This window comes from Balaenoptera physalus (assembly GCF_965194825.1).
Source record: "Balaenoptera physalus genome assembly, chromosome: 12".
Classification (NCBI taxonomy): Eukaryota; Metazoa; Chordata; class Mammalia; order Artiodactyla; family Balaenopteridae; genus Balaenoptera; species Balaenoptera physalus.
In genome coordinates, this window is record NC_138897.1 from 78,279,029 (window position 1) to 78,294,951 (window position 15,923).

Below are 15,923 nucleotides of genomic sequence, written 5' to 3' on the forward strand. Positions count from 1 at the left end.
CAGTAGTTGTGGCTCACGGGCCTAGTTGCTCCGCGGCATGTGGGATCTTCCCAGACCAGGGCTCGAACCCGTGTCCCCTGCCTTGGCAGGCAGATTCTCAACCACTGCGCCACCAGGGAAGCCCTGCCAGATGCCATCTTTTACTTTCTGTGTATTGATATGAGCTTATTTAATCCTCACAATCCAATGAGGTACATGTTATTATCCTCATTTTACAGTGGAGTATACTCAGTGCCTTACCCAGTGGATACCAAAATGACCATGGCTTTCAGCATCCCTATTACAAAGTTAATAGCTTTTTCTTCTTACTGAAGATAATATATCATGGCAGAAGATTTAACAAATATAGGCAAAGAGGAGAAAATAGAAACCACCCATAATTCAACCACTTTGAGAAAGCTGCTCTTAACATTTTGGTATCTATTTCCCTAGATCAGGGGTCTGCAAACGATGGCCCTCAGGCCGAATCTGCCTGTTTTCTAAAGAAATAAAGTTCTTAAAAACAAACTGAACTGCTTGTTGGTTAATGGAATGTAATTATGATGAAAGCACCGTTCATATTTGTAAGATGATATTGACCTTCAGAGTCCTTTTCTAAGTCCTGTTTCGTTTCAGCAGTTCAGTCCTAGGAGGTTTTAGAAGAAAAGCTGCTTGCAGTTTGTGGGAGGCAGGAAGGCCAGTTCAGGGGCCGGAAATCATTTGTTCATTTGTTTGTTCTCTCGGACAACATGCATAAGCCTTGTTGAACGGAGATCGTCTTAATTGAAAATACAAATCCTGTGGTGGCACAGCATCATTATGGGTTTCTGTCATTCATTTCTGGTTTTGTTTCCTGGCCAAGAAGTCCGTTTTTTCATTTCTGATAGGCAGAGCTTGGGTTGGGGCAGGGGTGCAGGGGACAGACTGCAGGTTTGTAGAAGGCTTTTCCCACGGGGAACTGTCCTGGATTCAGAGACTTTATACAACAGAAAATGCCCACACCCAACATTTCCTGGTGTGATGGAAAGAGCCCCAGTCCCGCTGACTTGCTGGGTGATTCCCTTTGCCTGACAGGACCTCAGTTTGCCCATCTGTAAACTGGGCTTTCTCTCCCCACAGTGGCTTATTGGCTTCCAGCTTTGCACTCCCCGGTGACGTGCTGGCAGTGTTCCTTAGGGTCTATCAGTTCTTTTTTTTCCCCAAATATTTATTTATTTATTTGGCTGTGCCGGGTCTTAGTTGTGGCACGTGGGATCTCCGTTGCCACGTGTGGGATCTTTTGTTGCAGCATGCGAACTCCTAGTTGCAGCATGTGGGATCTAGTTCCCTGACCAGGGATCAAACCCGGGCCCCCTGCATTGGGAGCACGGAGTCTTAGCCACTGGACCACCAGGGAAGTCCCAGGTCTATCAGTTCTTCACCAAAACTTTTGGCCTCCCGAACCCACTCAGCCCCAGCCTCCCAAAATGCCTGGTGACACAGTTGCTGGATGCACCTCTGGGTGGCAAACCTCTAACTTAATGCCTGGCAGGTGGCTATCTCCCTGCTTGAATAGCCCATTTCCAGGTTGAGAGAGTGGGCTGGATGCCTGATTCTGCACCTATCAAAACCCCACCAAATGATAGCAGAGAGATTTTTCTTAAAGAGCTGGAAACCCATCAGGCCCTGGAAGAACAGGAGGGGAAGTTAGCAGCAACATTTTGGAAGCCAGAAAGCAGAAGAACAAGCAGTCACTGGCTGAGCAGAACCAAGAGGGCTGAGCCGTAAGGCAGCAGTGAGGGAAGCTGAGAACCTGTACCCCAAAAGGCGCAGGGATTAGCAACATTGGGTGCCTCTGCGCCTGGGAGCATCTACGTGAGAAGGATTGGGTGAAAGAATCCCAGATCCCCTCGTCTGCTCCAGGTGGCTGGGCGCTGCCCACTTCCACCCCAGTAGCAGGCAGGCGGTTTGATCTCTGGAGAGGGAAAAGCAGAGGGTCTTTGGACTGGAGACCGATGGGCACTGCGGAGCATGTGGAGCCTGTGTCCCGAACCGGAGGATGGGTGCTGTGTACGTGCTGAATCCTGAAAGCTGCCCTGTCCCCCAGACCTGTCCCAACAGTTCTCCCACTTCCCCCTGGTCCCTAGGCTCCTGGCCAACCTTTATCCTACAGGCAGAAGACCCCAAAACTTGTCCTCACTGGGGGAATTGGGCCAGCCAGGGAGGATGACTCTAAAAATACTTGGGGTTCCCCAACACACAGTCCTCCCGGATCACCCTGCATTGAGGTCAGGGTCCAGTGACCCCAGCACATGCTCAGTGCTTCTCATCAGCCCTCTAGTTCCTGCTCTTGGTCATGAGGAAGCAACCATAGCTTATCAAACATTTGGGTGCAGTTTCTAAGATGGAAGGCAGGCCCCGAACATACAAACAAAGGGGACACAGGACACGTGGGAGAAACAGAAACCAAATCAGGAGAGGAGAACTTGGAGAAGCTATCATAAATACCCTCATCGGCGGCAGGGAGGATATTATACACATAGGAACAGGATGTATAGAAAAGGGGATATTGACCGACCAAAACCAAGCTCTTAGATGTTAAAAACACGATATTAGAAGTCAAAAACTCCACTGAACAGTTAGGAGATAAGGCTGAGGGAATCACCCAGAAGGTAGAAGAAAAGAGAGAGAAAATAGGAGAGGGGAAAAATACATAAACTAGTGGGCAGTCCAGGAATTTCAACATCCAGGTAATAGGAGAGAATGGAGAAAAAAGAGGCAGGGAAGTCACCAAGGAAATATTTGAAGATAAATTCCCAGACCTCAGTTTCCAGATTGAAGGAGCCTGACAGCTTCCCAGCCTTACTGATGGAAGTAGGCACATACCTCAGCACATCACTAAAATCATTCCCTAAAATTGTAGAATACTGGGGCAAAGAGAAGATCCTATAAGCTTCTGGATATGAAAAAACAGGTCACCTACAAAAGGATCAAGGATCATCATGGCTCTGGTTCTAGCATTCTTGGAAGCCACAACAACAGTGACATAAGGCTTCCAAAATTCTAAAGGAGAAGGTTTTCCCTCTTAGAATTCCATGCACAGCCAAATGATCGGGTCCAATGTGAGGGCAGAAGGAAGACAGTTTTAGAACATGCAAGGCCACAAAACGTTTACTCCCCTGAACACCTTTTCTTAGAAAGCTACTGAAGGATGTCTTCCATTGAAACAAGAGAGTAAACCAAAGAGGAGCAAGACATGGAGGACAGAAAAAAGGGATCCGAGAGAACCAAAAAGAGTCTCCGAGGTGATAGTGGCAAGGGAACCCTATGCAGCCAGGATCAAGACAAGCACGTTGGGGCATTATTGTCATGTGTCCTGCCATTGTACCATCTTTTTAACTGGATGAAACTACAGGCGGATATGCCCCAGTAAAACACGGGAGTCCATCAAGAAAGAGGGAGCCATGTGGTCCCTCAAATTCAGGATCAAACCCCAAGGAAAGGCAAAGGGAATCCTAAGGATGCCAGTGAAGGGAAATCCCAGTTGACGGTTGCATAGGGGTTTAGAGAACAGCGTCTGGATGAAAGGAGAGTCGAGGCCTTCAGGAATGATGTGGCCAATGGAAAATAATGGAACCGATCAATTATCTTACGTGTACTAAGAGGCTGAGGAGTGAGGTGAATTAGTGACAGATGCAAGGAAAACCAAGTCAATGAAAAAAAATCACTAACTCCAGGAAAAAAAAAAAAAAAAGGAACATCTGGTATACCACAGCCCCTCACCTGTGAATAATGATCCCAGACTCATAAAACACTGAATACTGAATTTACCAAATTGCAGTATACCTGTATTGAGAGGTTGGGGAAAGGGGAGCAGATGGGAAGGCTGCTTAAGAGCACTAATTCCACATCTGTCAAGATAAGAAGTTCATAGATGGATGGTGTCTTAAATGGATGACTCACGAGATAATGTACACATATTGTTCAGAACCATGGAGAGGTGTAAATGCCAGAAAGAGTCAAATGTGATTTCCTGTGGGGTGGGGTTCTAGAGGGGGGATGGGGCAAGGACCCTCTATTTGTTATACATTTTTTTGTTTTCAGTTTTTTCAAAAAATTTGATACACACGTACAGAAAAGCACATGAAAGGTACAAACTGTTTAACAAGTGTAAAGTATTAGAATGTGGGAACTTCCCTGATCATAAACTTGCACCCCTGTTCTAAGCTTTTTTGTATTATTTGAGCTTCTAAATTATGGGCATATAAAGTAAGAATGACTCTAAGATGAAAAATCTGATCATACAGCTTGGGGCAGATCAGGGGGTTTCTGCTACTTCATTTGTGATCTGACCTCTCGAGTCTCCTCGTATAGTGTTTCAAGTTCCCCAGAGAGGGACTGCAAAGCAGCAGGGGTCTGATGGGCTTTGGCTTCTCTGTGGATGTGCATTTCATAGCTGCCAGGTGGCCGACCCCCTCCCCGAGCGTCCGAGACCTGCTTGCTCACGGGTCTGTCCTGTTCCCTGGCAGGCCCAGCATGTCCGGGCTCCACCTGGCGAGAAGAGGCCGAGAACAGAAGAAGCTGGACCTGCACAGAGACTTTACTGTGGCTTCCCCGGCCGAGTTCGTCGTGCGCTTTGGGGGGGATCGGGTCATCGAGAAGGTACAGATGGGGTCCCGGCACTCGGTGTGGGGTGAGGTGGGCCAACCAGCCTCAGGCTGCAGAGAAAAAGTCCTGCCCCTTTGTGAGCGCTTGCGAAGGGCTGGGCACTGGGGTTCATCAGCTTTTCACCCTCACGACAGCCTAAGTGACAGGTGCATGACCCCATGTCACAGAGGAGGAGACTGGGGCCTCTGAGAAGGGTGGGGAGGCAAAGACCCTTTGTGCAGGGGGCTGCTTTCTGGGTTTCTAGGAGGGGAAAACCCAGCCTAAAACCCAGCCCTGCCCACTCGAGGGGTATAGCTTCTTATAGGAGAGCAGACCCAGATACTAGAATGACAGTGACGGAAGGAAACAGCTAAAATTGGTGGTTTGTGAAGGCTTTTCACATTGTTTCCTGTTCCAGCCGGTAAAGGCCCTGACCTCGTGCCGTTTGATCATTCCCGTCGTATTCACGGAGAAGCTAGAACTCAGGGATTTGACATTGGTTGTCCAAAGTCACGTAGGTAGTAAGTGCTGAAGTCAGGATTTGAACCTAGGTCAGTTTGACTGAAAGGCCTTTTTCTTTTCCATTTTATTTGAGGGTGGTAATAATAATAATAACAACAACAACAACAACAATGGCGGCAGCTACCATTTATTGAGGGTCTCCTCTGGGCCAGGCATCCTGTTAACTGCTTTACATTGTTGTGTCTCATTTAACCATCCCCACAGCATTGTCAGTGGGTATTATTTTACAGATGAGGAAACTGAGGCCCAGACAGGGGAAGTGGCTTGCCCGGGTCTCACAGCTAATAAGCGGCGGAGCTGGAATTTGAAACCAGAGCCCATGCCCTCACCCCAGCATCCTAAGTACAGCATTGAGCCACAGAGACTCATATAGGTTCCCCAACCCGGCTGCCACCAGTCTCCCTGGCTGAAAATGCACACGCCCACGCGCCCCCCCAAGCCTTGCTCTGATAATTAGGTTGAGGAAGCCATAGCCCAGCTGTTCTATCATCACTCATGGGAGGCATTTTTGAAAGGGGAAAAGGAACGCAGAAACTACGGTGGCCACTCGCGGGATGTGATGTCTGGGCTCGCATTCCCTTCTGTAAAATAGAGGCGATCACATCCCAAATCTCCAATGAGACTTGTCCTTCAGGGCCATCATGAAGATTAGTCAGCGATGGAAGGACCTTAAAATTATGGACTTGTACAGAAGTTGGAGCTTTGAACCTATACACCTAATTTTTTTTTTTTTTTAAACAAGAAAACTAGAGCTTGGTTTTATAGAGACCAAACCAGGAGGTTTACCAGTCTGAGCTCCTCATATGAAGATGAAGCACAGAGTGGGAAGGGATCTGCCTAATGCCACACAGCAAGTTCACAACACAGTGAGAACTGAAACTAGGACCCCTCTGTTGCTGGGGACAGCCAGCCTCACTGCCTTTCTTCCTTCCCAAATCTGGGACCTTTAACCTTCTGGATACAGAAGCAGCCACCGGGGACAGTTCAGAGCATAGGTCATACTGTGGAGGGCTCACGAGTCCCAGCTCTGCCACTTACTAGCTGTTTGATCTTGGGCAAGTACCTTAACTCCTCTGGGTTTTAATGTCTTTAACCCCAAATAGTGATAAAAATACAACCTCTTTCAAAGGGCTGTTGTGAGGTTGAAATGCAATGCTGCTGGTAAAATACACTATACTGTAGCTTGGTACATACTAAATGCTCAAAAAATGTTACATGATCATGATGGCGCCAAACAGAGGAATCAAAAATCATTCATCCATCCATCTGATCATCCATCCTCCCATCATCCATTCAACCATCCATCCATTGGATCATCCATTCATGCATCCAGCAGACTTTAAGTACCTGCTCTGTGCTGGGCTGAGTGCCGTAGAGCTACAAAGAGGTGCCATGGGAGGCTCACAGAGGTGAGATGAGCCCTGGGGTAGCACTCAGCCTCCAGCACAGGTAGATGTGCAGCTCTGGCCCCTTCCTCATTTCCCCTGTCCAGGTGCTCATCGCCAACAATGGTATCGCCGCCGTGAAATGTATGCGCTCCATCCGCAGGTGGGCCTATGAGATGTTCCGAAATGAGCGGGCCATCCGGTTTGTAGTCTTGGTAACCCCCGAGGACCTCAAAGCCAACGCAGGTATTGACACTTGGGCCCTGACTTTCTTCCCCTCTGCCACGTCCCCCCGTCCTTACCTGCCCTCACCTCCTTCACCCCACCTGGGCCAAGTCCATCCTGGACCCCAAACAGCATCGCAGGGTACCTCTCCTGAGCTCGTATTTATTTCCCCTTTCTTTATTTAATTAAAATTTCTGCTGACAACAAGAGTGACCCATGTCTTATAAAAATGCAAATGGTTAACATGCAAAGCGGAAATCTCACCTTTGAGAAACGTTACAGTAGATTGGTGTTTCTTCCTCCGTATGTTTTCTTCTTGCACTTGTATGTACTGTTTTTCAATCATTTCTTCATTTTTCTATTTCTTTACCTCTCCATGTCTATTACCATTGATCATTCTGTTAATAACTATTGGACAATTTGCTTTTTTCCCTGAACAATTGTATCCCTTTACAGACCCTGCACACAGCAGCCAAACAGATCTTTTAAAAATACAGCTCAGGTCCCATCAGCCCCCTCCTGTGTCCGGCACCAGCTACCTCACCCCCCCGAGCCTCCCCAGAGTTCAGGCCCTCGGCTCTGCTCTGCACAGACGTGGCCTCCTTTTTGCTCACTACAGTGAGGACAGGTTTCTGTGTTAGCCCCATTTTACAGATGAGATAATCGAGGCATGAGGGTGTAACTCCCTTGCCCGGGGTCATGCAACCAGTATGCGATGCAGGCGGGATTGAAACCCAGGGCTGAGTCCACAGCCTTAGGCTGTCGAGTCTCCCATCGTGCTCAGGCTAAAATTCCAGAACCTCACTCAGGCCAATTAAGGCCTCACATGACTTGGCCCCTGCTGGCCTCCTGAACCCCCATCTCCCACCTCTAGACATCCATCCCTGGGCCCCAGTCACACTGGCCTCATCAGTTTTGGCCTCGCTCTTTCCTGTTGCAGAGGCTTGGAATGTTCTGGATGTTCTGCTGACAGTGTACAGCAGGTCTCCACCCCTCCACGCACGACTTGGGTCTCATAGTCCTCCTGGGCATCCCTCTCAGAGAGCCCTGGCGCTGCTCACCGTCTGTAGTTATCATGTTTGTCTCTTGTTTATCTTCTCCAACGTGATAGTAAAATTCAGCGAGGAGAGGGTCATGGTCTGACTTCTCGCTTTATAATCTCTGGGACCTCTCCAGTCACCAACACGTGTTGGATAAACTATCAGAGGCAGGCGGGCCGGAAGGAAGCATGGCTCTCGAGTTTCTTTCCAAGTCTGCACATAAAGTTCGACATCATTCCTTTTCAGGGTCTTCGAAAATTTCATAGTACAGATGTACCAACTCCTGACTTTTGATTGAGTCTAGCTTTTCACAGTTCACAACACTGCCCCATGAACACCCTCTTACATCAGTCTTTGGCCTCGTCGATGAGTGTTTTCTTAGAACATATTTCTAGAAGTGGGATTCTGGTTTTAAAGAACATGAATATTTTTAAATCTAAACATTGTATTGTATTCAGCTTTGAAAAGGAAGGGAATCCTGTCTCATGTTACAGCAGGGATGAACCTTGAGGACATTATGCTCAGTGAAGTAAGCCAGTCAAATACTCTATGATTCCACTTATATGGGGCACCTAGAGTTGTCAAATTCTTAGAGACAGAAAGTAGAATGGTGGTTGCCAGGGGCTTCGGGGAGGGGGAGGGGGAGTTGTCATTTTATGGGTATCAAGTTTGAGATGCGTGAGATTAAAAAGTTCTGGAGATCTGTTTCACAACAATGTGAATACTTGACAGTACGGCGCTGTACACTTCAAAAGTGATTAAGATGGTAAATTTTGTTATGTGTTGTTTTTTTTTTTTACCATGATTAAAAACAAACATTGTATTGTTTAATGGCTAAACAATATTAAGATAAACCTTAAATAAGAATTTTTAGGGAGTTCCCTGGTGGCCTAGTGGTTAGAATTCCAGGCTTTCACTGCCGTGGCCTGGGTTCAGTCCCTGGTCGGGGACCTGAGATCCTGCAAGCCGCGTGGCAAGGCCAAAAATTAAAAAAAAAAAAAAAGAATTTTTAAAACCCACCTCTAATCCGACTATCTTGATAGCTTGTTTCCTTCTTTTTCGTTGCCTGTCCAGATACCCATGTGTTTTCTTTTTTTTCTGATGTGGACCACTTTTGAAGTCTTTATTGTTTATGTTTTGGTTTTTTTGGCCATGAGGCATGTGGGATCTTAGCTCCCTGACCAGGGATCGAACCCACACCCCCTGCATTGGAAGCACAGAGTCTTAACCACTGGACTGCCAGGGAAGTCCCCAGATACACATATATTTTCACATGATTAAAGTCATACTCAGTTTTCATTGAACTATCATATACATTTGTCCATCGTTGCCCTAGAATCTTCATGGTTATCCTTTCAGTGGCGGTGCGTGGTTGCATCCTGCAGATGTCCTGTCCTCGACTTCAGTCTCTCAGCCCTTCTTTTCTTTTCTCTCCTGTTTAATCCCAGAGTATATCAAGATGGCAGATCAGTACGTCCCCGTCCCAGGAGGGCCCAACAACAACAATTATGCCAACGTGGAGCTGATTGTGGACATTGCCAAGAGGATCCCCGTGCAGGTAAGTCAGACGGGACACCCCAGTCTACCCACGGCGTGGGTGACGCCCTGAGCGCTGGAGCAACCTGATTCCTCAGTTTGGAAGGGATGGAGGAGCTGGGTCCTAGGAGACTCTGAAATCCAGGGCTGATGTGACCCAGCAAAGAGCTTCTGGGGTGTGATGGGAGGCGAGTTCTTGAAGAAAGACCTTTGTTCATGCCTCTCTGTGTTTGCAGGCGGTGTGGGCTGGCTGGGGCCATGCTTCTGAAAACCCCAAACTTCCGGAGCTCCTGCACAAGCACGAGATTGCTTTCTTAGGTAGAGTGTGCCTCCATCGGATGTGTGGGAATTGGGGTGTTGATGGGATGCTTGGTGGGTCAGATTCTCTTTAATACAGCCCTGTAAGGAGGGGACCAGTTTGATATTCCCAAATCACACTTTCATGGTCAGGAGCAAATGAATCCAGGGGTGGGAGGTCATGTGGATAGGTCCGCCAGCCCAGGGAACTAGGAGCCATTACCATGGTTACCAGAGCAGAATAATGCCGGGCAAGCAGAACCCTCTGCTGGTGTTCCTGTTGGTACTGAGATACCAGTCATGTTCAGATTTCTAACTAGGATTGGAAACCTTTCTGATAAGGCCACACCTTTTCTTGGGCTGTTCTCAGACCTTTGAAATGCCCTCAGCCCCTGGGACCAGAGCCCCTCATCTCTACTATTTATTAGGTAAAATGATACTTATTGTCTGTGGCATCTGTTTGTTTCAGGATTTGGATTTGAAATTTGTAAACTTTGCTCAGTTACACTCTCTGTTACGTGTGATGGGAATCATTTACCGTCCCCAATAAATCCCTATTGCTGCTCCTTATCTCTGGGCCCACAACCCAGACTCGCAGATAAAGCAGCTTGGTGCTAAGTCAATACCTGATATTCACCTAAGGGTCTGCCTGGTGACCTGTGCTCGCTGATGTGTTCTTTGTCCATGACCTCTGATTGGCTGTCACATGGGACTCTCGTTATCTCTCATGTTTAATTCTGGAGATTGATGGTCCAGCCCCAGAGCCAGCCAACTACAGCCCAGGCCAAAGCTGGCCTGCTGCCTGCTTTTGTAAATAAAGTTTTGTTTTTTGTTTTTTTTAAATAAATTTATTTTATTTTATTTATTTATTTTTGGCTGCGTTGGGTCTTCGTTGCTGCGCGCGGGCTTTCTATAGTTACGACAAGAGGGGGCTACTCTTCGTTGCGGTGCACGGGCTTCTCGTTGCCGTAGCTTCTCTTGTTGCGGAGCACGGGCTCTAGGCACGTGGGCTTCAGTAGTTGTGGCACGTGGGCTCAGTAGTTGTGGCTCGTGGGCTCCAGAGCGCACCTCAGTAGTTGTAGCGCACGGGCTTAGTTGCTCCATGGCATGTGGGATCTTCCCGGCCCAGGGCTCAAACCCGTGTCCCCTGCATTGGCAGGCAGATTCTTAACCACTGCACCACCAGGGAAATCCCGTAAATAAAGTTTTATTGAAACATGGCCCTGCCCATCCATTTATGTATTGCTTATGGCTCGTTATAGAAAAAGTTTGCATGGTCTAGTGTTTTGAGGTGCTGGCTTGCCCCCTTGGTCTAGCTTTTTGCTAGTGAACTGTGTATAGGCCACAGAGCTTTGGTTGTAAATCACGTTTACAATCCACATGTATTGAAAGTTGACTGGTAAAGTAGCAGACTAATAGATTTTTTTCTTCCCCAACTTGATGTTAAATCCTTGGAAGCTGGGACTTGGGGACTTTTCTTTGGGTACCTGGTTGGCACCCGGCTTCCAGGGCCTTGTGGCTGACTTGAGTCTGCCTTCCCCTTTGCCCCAATCCCTCAGGCCCTCCCAGCGAGGCCATGTGGGCACTGGGAGACAAGGTCGCCTCCACCATCGTGGCCCAGACGCTGCAGATCCCAACGCTGCCCTGGAGCGGAAGCGGTAAGCGACCCTGAACCTCACTTCGGGGGAACTCCTGGGCCCAATCTTGCTAATGTGAGCAGAGGGGGTGACAGGAGTATACTTTTTTAATTCTTTCATTAAAAATTTTTTCAATGATCATGAAAGTGGTCCTATTTCATTGTAGACAACTTAGAAAATAGGAGAAGTACAGAAAAAGAAATAGAAATCCTTTATAATCGACTGACCCGGTTTTTATCATTTGTTATATTGTTCCAGCCTTTTTTCTAGGCACATCCTTTAAAAAACCAGAGCTCTTACATTTAATAGTTTGTGACTTGTTTTTTCTCACTAATCTTTCTATGTCAGTAAATACATTTTACAGCATTTAAAATGCCTGCATAGGACTATATTATACAGACATACCGTAATTGACTTAACAATCCTCTATAGTTATACATTTAGGTTGTTTCCGATGAATTTTTTTCTAATTTTGAAAATATTGAAAGCTTTGATAGTCCTGTACCTAACTTTCTATGTCCATTTTAATCACTTCCTTAGGATAAATTCCTAAAAGTGGAATTTCTAGGATAAATTAAAAAAATAAACAGGAAAAACGTCTCAAGAGTTTCTTATTCAGTTTGATTTTTTTCCTCCAAAGATTGAATTTTAAATTTAGAATGAAAAGTTTGTTTCTGTTTTTGTTTTTTTTTTAAATCTTCACAGGGTTTTGGAAAGTAATGAGTCACATACGAATGACTCCATAAGGTAGAGTTGGAGTTGGGAATTTTTTGGATTCAGGTTAATATGGCTGTTCTTGGTAGACTCAAGTCTGAATTTTCTTAAGCTTGGTTTCCCATTCAGGGTTGAATCAGTCCTTAAGGAAATTAAAATCCACTGCAGGAAGCTGAAGGGCTGTGTCTGAATTCTGCTGGTCCAGAGGCCAGGTCTAGAGTGGCTTTGGTGGGAAGAGGCCCTGTGTTTCTGTGTCATGTCTATGCTCTTTTGGGGAAGATTCAGTTTTCTTTGTGACCCTCCAGGTCTGACGGTGGAGTGGGCAGAAGATAGTCTGCAGCCGGGGCAAAGGATCAGCGTCCCAGAGTACATTTACAACGATGGTTGCGTGAAAGATGTCGATGAGGGCTTGGAGGTAAACGCTCCTGGGGGGTCAGGTGCCAGAACCCTCTCAACATCCTGGTAGCAGCGGAAACCTCTAAAGTGGTCTGTTTGTCCTTTGCCCCCAGGCAGCAGAAAAAATTGGTTTTCCCTTGATGATCAAAGCTTCTGAAGGCGGTGGAGGGAAAGGCATCCGGAAGGCAGAGACTGCTGAGGACTTCCCAATACTTTTCAGACAAGTGAGCAGTTCGCGCTGCATATTTTTCCATGTGTCTTTGGGAATTGTGTTTATTCAGTTGGTGGCCACCAGATTCTTTCCACTAACATTGTTGTGTCACAATCAAGAGGACACTTGCAGGAGCTGCAATATTGCTGTGTTGTGTTGTAAAACAAATGCATACATTTTTACTCACAGAAGTCCAAGGTTTTTGTTGATCTGTACACTATTTCCATAAGATGTTTGATTCTATGAATCAGTGTGTCTCTAAAGGATTTCAGAGGTATCTGCTTGTGTCTATATTTGTCTATTGAGAGATGGGATATTTTGTACATTTTAGCAGTTTCAATATTTTTAACATTTCTAGACAATTGATTTTTATTGTCCGAACGAATTGTATATTTACTTATTTGTAGCTGGATTTCCACTTTTAAAACATTATGCCCAGGGGGTAGGGGAAGGGATAAATTAGGAGCCTGCGATTAACATACACACACTACTACGTATAAAATAGATAACGAACAAGGGCCTACTGTATAGCATGGGAACTATACTTAATATTATGTAATAACCTATAAGGGAAAAGAATCTGAAAGAAAAAAATGTATATATAAAACTGAATTGGGCTTCTCTGGTGGCACAGTGGTTAAGAATCCACCTGCCAATGCAGGGGACACGGGTTCAAGCCCTGGTCCGGGAAGATCCCACATGCCGCGGAGCAACTAAGCCTGTGCGCCACAACTACTGAGCCTGCGCTCTAGAGCCCATGCTCCGCAACAAGAGGAGCCACCACAATGAGAAGCCCACACACCGCAACAACAAGTAACCCCCGCTCACCGCAGCTAGAGAAAACCTGTATGCAGCAACGAAGACCCAACGCAGCCAAAAATAAAATAAAAAAAACAAAAAACACTGAATTGCTGTGCTGTACAGTTGAAACGTACATGATATAGTAAATCAACTATACTTCAATTAAAAATTTTTTTAAAATGTCACCTAACTATAGATTAAAGAAAAACCCGTTATACCCATTGTTGGCAATGTTTATAAAAATTCATACTGGTAATCTTCCTGTTCTTAACCCAACTATTTTAATATTTCTAGGTTTTCTTGTAGACCTTGCTCACATATATATTTAATTTATTTTATTTTTTAAATTTTTATTTTTTTATTGAAGTATAGTGATTTACGATGTTTCAGGTGTACAGCGAAGTGATTCAGTTATACATATATACCTCTTCTTTTTCACATTCTTTCCTATTATAGGTTATTACAAAATATTTACATGTATATTTTAAGGAGTTGTATTTGGCCTACACAATATTTTGTTCTACGTTTAAAAAATTTCAAATTGTGGATCATAAACAGTTTTACCCTGTCCAGTCCTTATGGTTATTTTGATGATTGCACAGTATTCCCTATGTGGCCATTGTCTTATTTATCAAACCTTTGCTTTTTCGTGAAATGTTAAGCTTGCTTCCATTTTCATTATTATACACAGTGCCACTATAATATAATATGGTATTTAATACTATAAATAATATTTAGCTTTTTTTTTCCTCTTCTGAATTATGTTCTTGGGTAAAGACCGTGGGGGAAGAGGGATTTAGTCAAATAGTATGTACTTTACACGCACTGACAAATACATACCAGTAAATTGCGTTCTCAAAAGGTTTACCGATTATACAGCTGTGGGCCGTGTGTGAGTATTATATAAAGTAGTGGTTTCACTACCACATGCCCCTATTGGGATGTATTGGTTTGGGAGTATTTTGGGGGGAAGAATTTATATTTTTGGGAAAGTTGCTACAGCAGTACAGAGTCCCCGTCTACCTTTCACCTCCTTTCCCCTATTGTTAACATCTTTTGTAACAGTACCATGACTGTCACAACTAAGAGATTAATTTCATTAATCCATGTCTATTAAGTGAACTCCAGACTTGATTTGGATCACCCCACTTCTCCCCACTAATATCCCCTTTCTGTTTCAGGATCCAGTCCTGGATCCTACCTTGCATTTAGGGGTTGTACAGATTTTAAAGCTTTTTTCTTTCTTTTTCAAAAAACAGCCTTTACTCTTTAGGGTAGTTTTTAATTCACAGCAAAATTAAGTGGAAAGGACAGAGTTCCCATACACCCCCTGTTCCCCAAACGCATGCAGAGCCTCCCCCAAGCTTGCTTTTTTTAGTTACATGAGTGCAATATGAAAATGTTCTCAGTGTCAACACTCAGGCAATTCAGTCATACGTTACGAATAAAAAAGGAAAGGTCCCTTTCGCAACAACACCTCTCAACCCCTCGCCCCTTCTCAGATGTAACCCCTGTTAGCCACTGGGTTTCTTTCCAGTACTTTTACTGTGGTATAGACTTTTACATAGACCTTCATATAATTCTGTTTTATTATTTTTCACATAGGTGGGATCATCCCATGTGTTATTGCAACTTGCTTTTACAAAGAATTTGTCTTAGAAATAATTCCATGTGAACACTTATTTTTACTTCATTTTTAAGAGTCTCTGGACAACATGCCTATGAGACAATGCCTTTCAGACATTAAAAGTATAGAGTAAGTCGGTCTGTAGGTTCCACTGAGGAGAGCTGGCTGAGAGAGTGAATTAAGTGGGAGGAAGAGAAGCCTACAGAGTAGTGTGTTTTGGTTCTATTTTTGTTTCAAGAAACATTTTCTCTGTACGCATAGAAGAAAACCAATTTGTACCCGACTCTTAACAGCATATTATCCTTAGGAGATGGTGTTGCAGGAGAATTTCAGTTTCTGCATTATGTATTTTCATCATATTTGACTTAAAAACCACGAGAATGTAATGTCTTTGAGAGAGGTAAAACTAAAAGATCGGCAAAACCAAGGGCATCCCTGCCATCGTTTCGCGCCCTCTTTGGAGAACTTCCTGCCCCAGCCCTGCTTCCCCAGGGAAGAGCCAGCCACCCTGCCGTCCCCCCAGGTGCAGAGCGAGATCCCCGGCTCCCCAGTCTTTCTCATGAAGCTGGCCCAGCACGCCCATCACCTGGAGGTCCAGCTCCTCGCTGACCAGTATGGGAACGCCGTGTCCCTGTTTGGGCGCGACTGTTCCATCCAGCGGAGGCATCAGAAGATCATAGAGGAGGCGCCGGCCACCATTGCCGCGCCGGCCGTGTTCGAGATCATGGAGCAGGTGGGCTCTGGGGAGTTCGGGGGGAGGTATCTCAGCTCAGAACCATCAAGAGCTCTCAACAGTCCAAGTTGCCAGAGTGGGGTGGGTGTCCAAGAAGAGACCAAGCGGCGGTGGGGGACCCATCGTGGAGATGATTTCAGCCTCACACGGGGTTACCGGAGTACGATCTCGGAGGTCCCAAGGTAGTTTACACA

At 45.6% G+C, this 15,923-nt stretch overlaps 1 protein-coding gene across 2 annotated transcripts in view; it reads left to right on the forward strand.

The window, feature by feature from the left end:
• Positions 1–15,923, forward strand: part of ACACB (acetyl-CoA carboxylase beta) — a 105,648-nt gene that overhangs the window by 23,206 nt on the left and 66,519 nt on the right. For both annotated transcript variants that reach the window (XM_082417365.1, XM_082417366.1), the window contains 8 exons: positions 4,488–4,620; positions 6,620–6,758; positions 9,226–9,335; positions 9,550–9,631; positions 11,170–11,268; positions 12,267–12,376; positions 12,471–12,581; positions 15,520–15,729. In XM_082417365.1, coding sequence (XP_082273491.1) covers positions 4,488–4,620; positions 6,620–6,758; positions 9,226–9,335; positions 9,550–9,631; positions 11,170–11,268; positions 12,267–12,376; positions 12,471–12,581; positions 15,520–15,729 — 994 coding nt within the window. The remainder of the gene's footprint in view (positions 1–4,487; positions 4,621–6,619; positions 6,759–9,225; positions 9,336–9,549; positions 9,632–11,169; positions 11,269–12,266; positions 12,377–12,470; positions 12,582–15,519; positions 15,730–15,923) is intronic.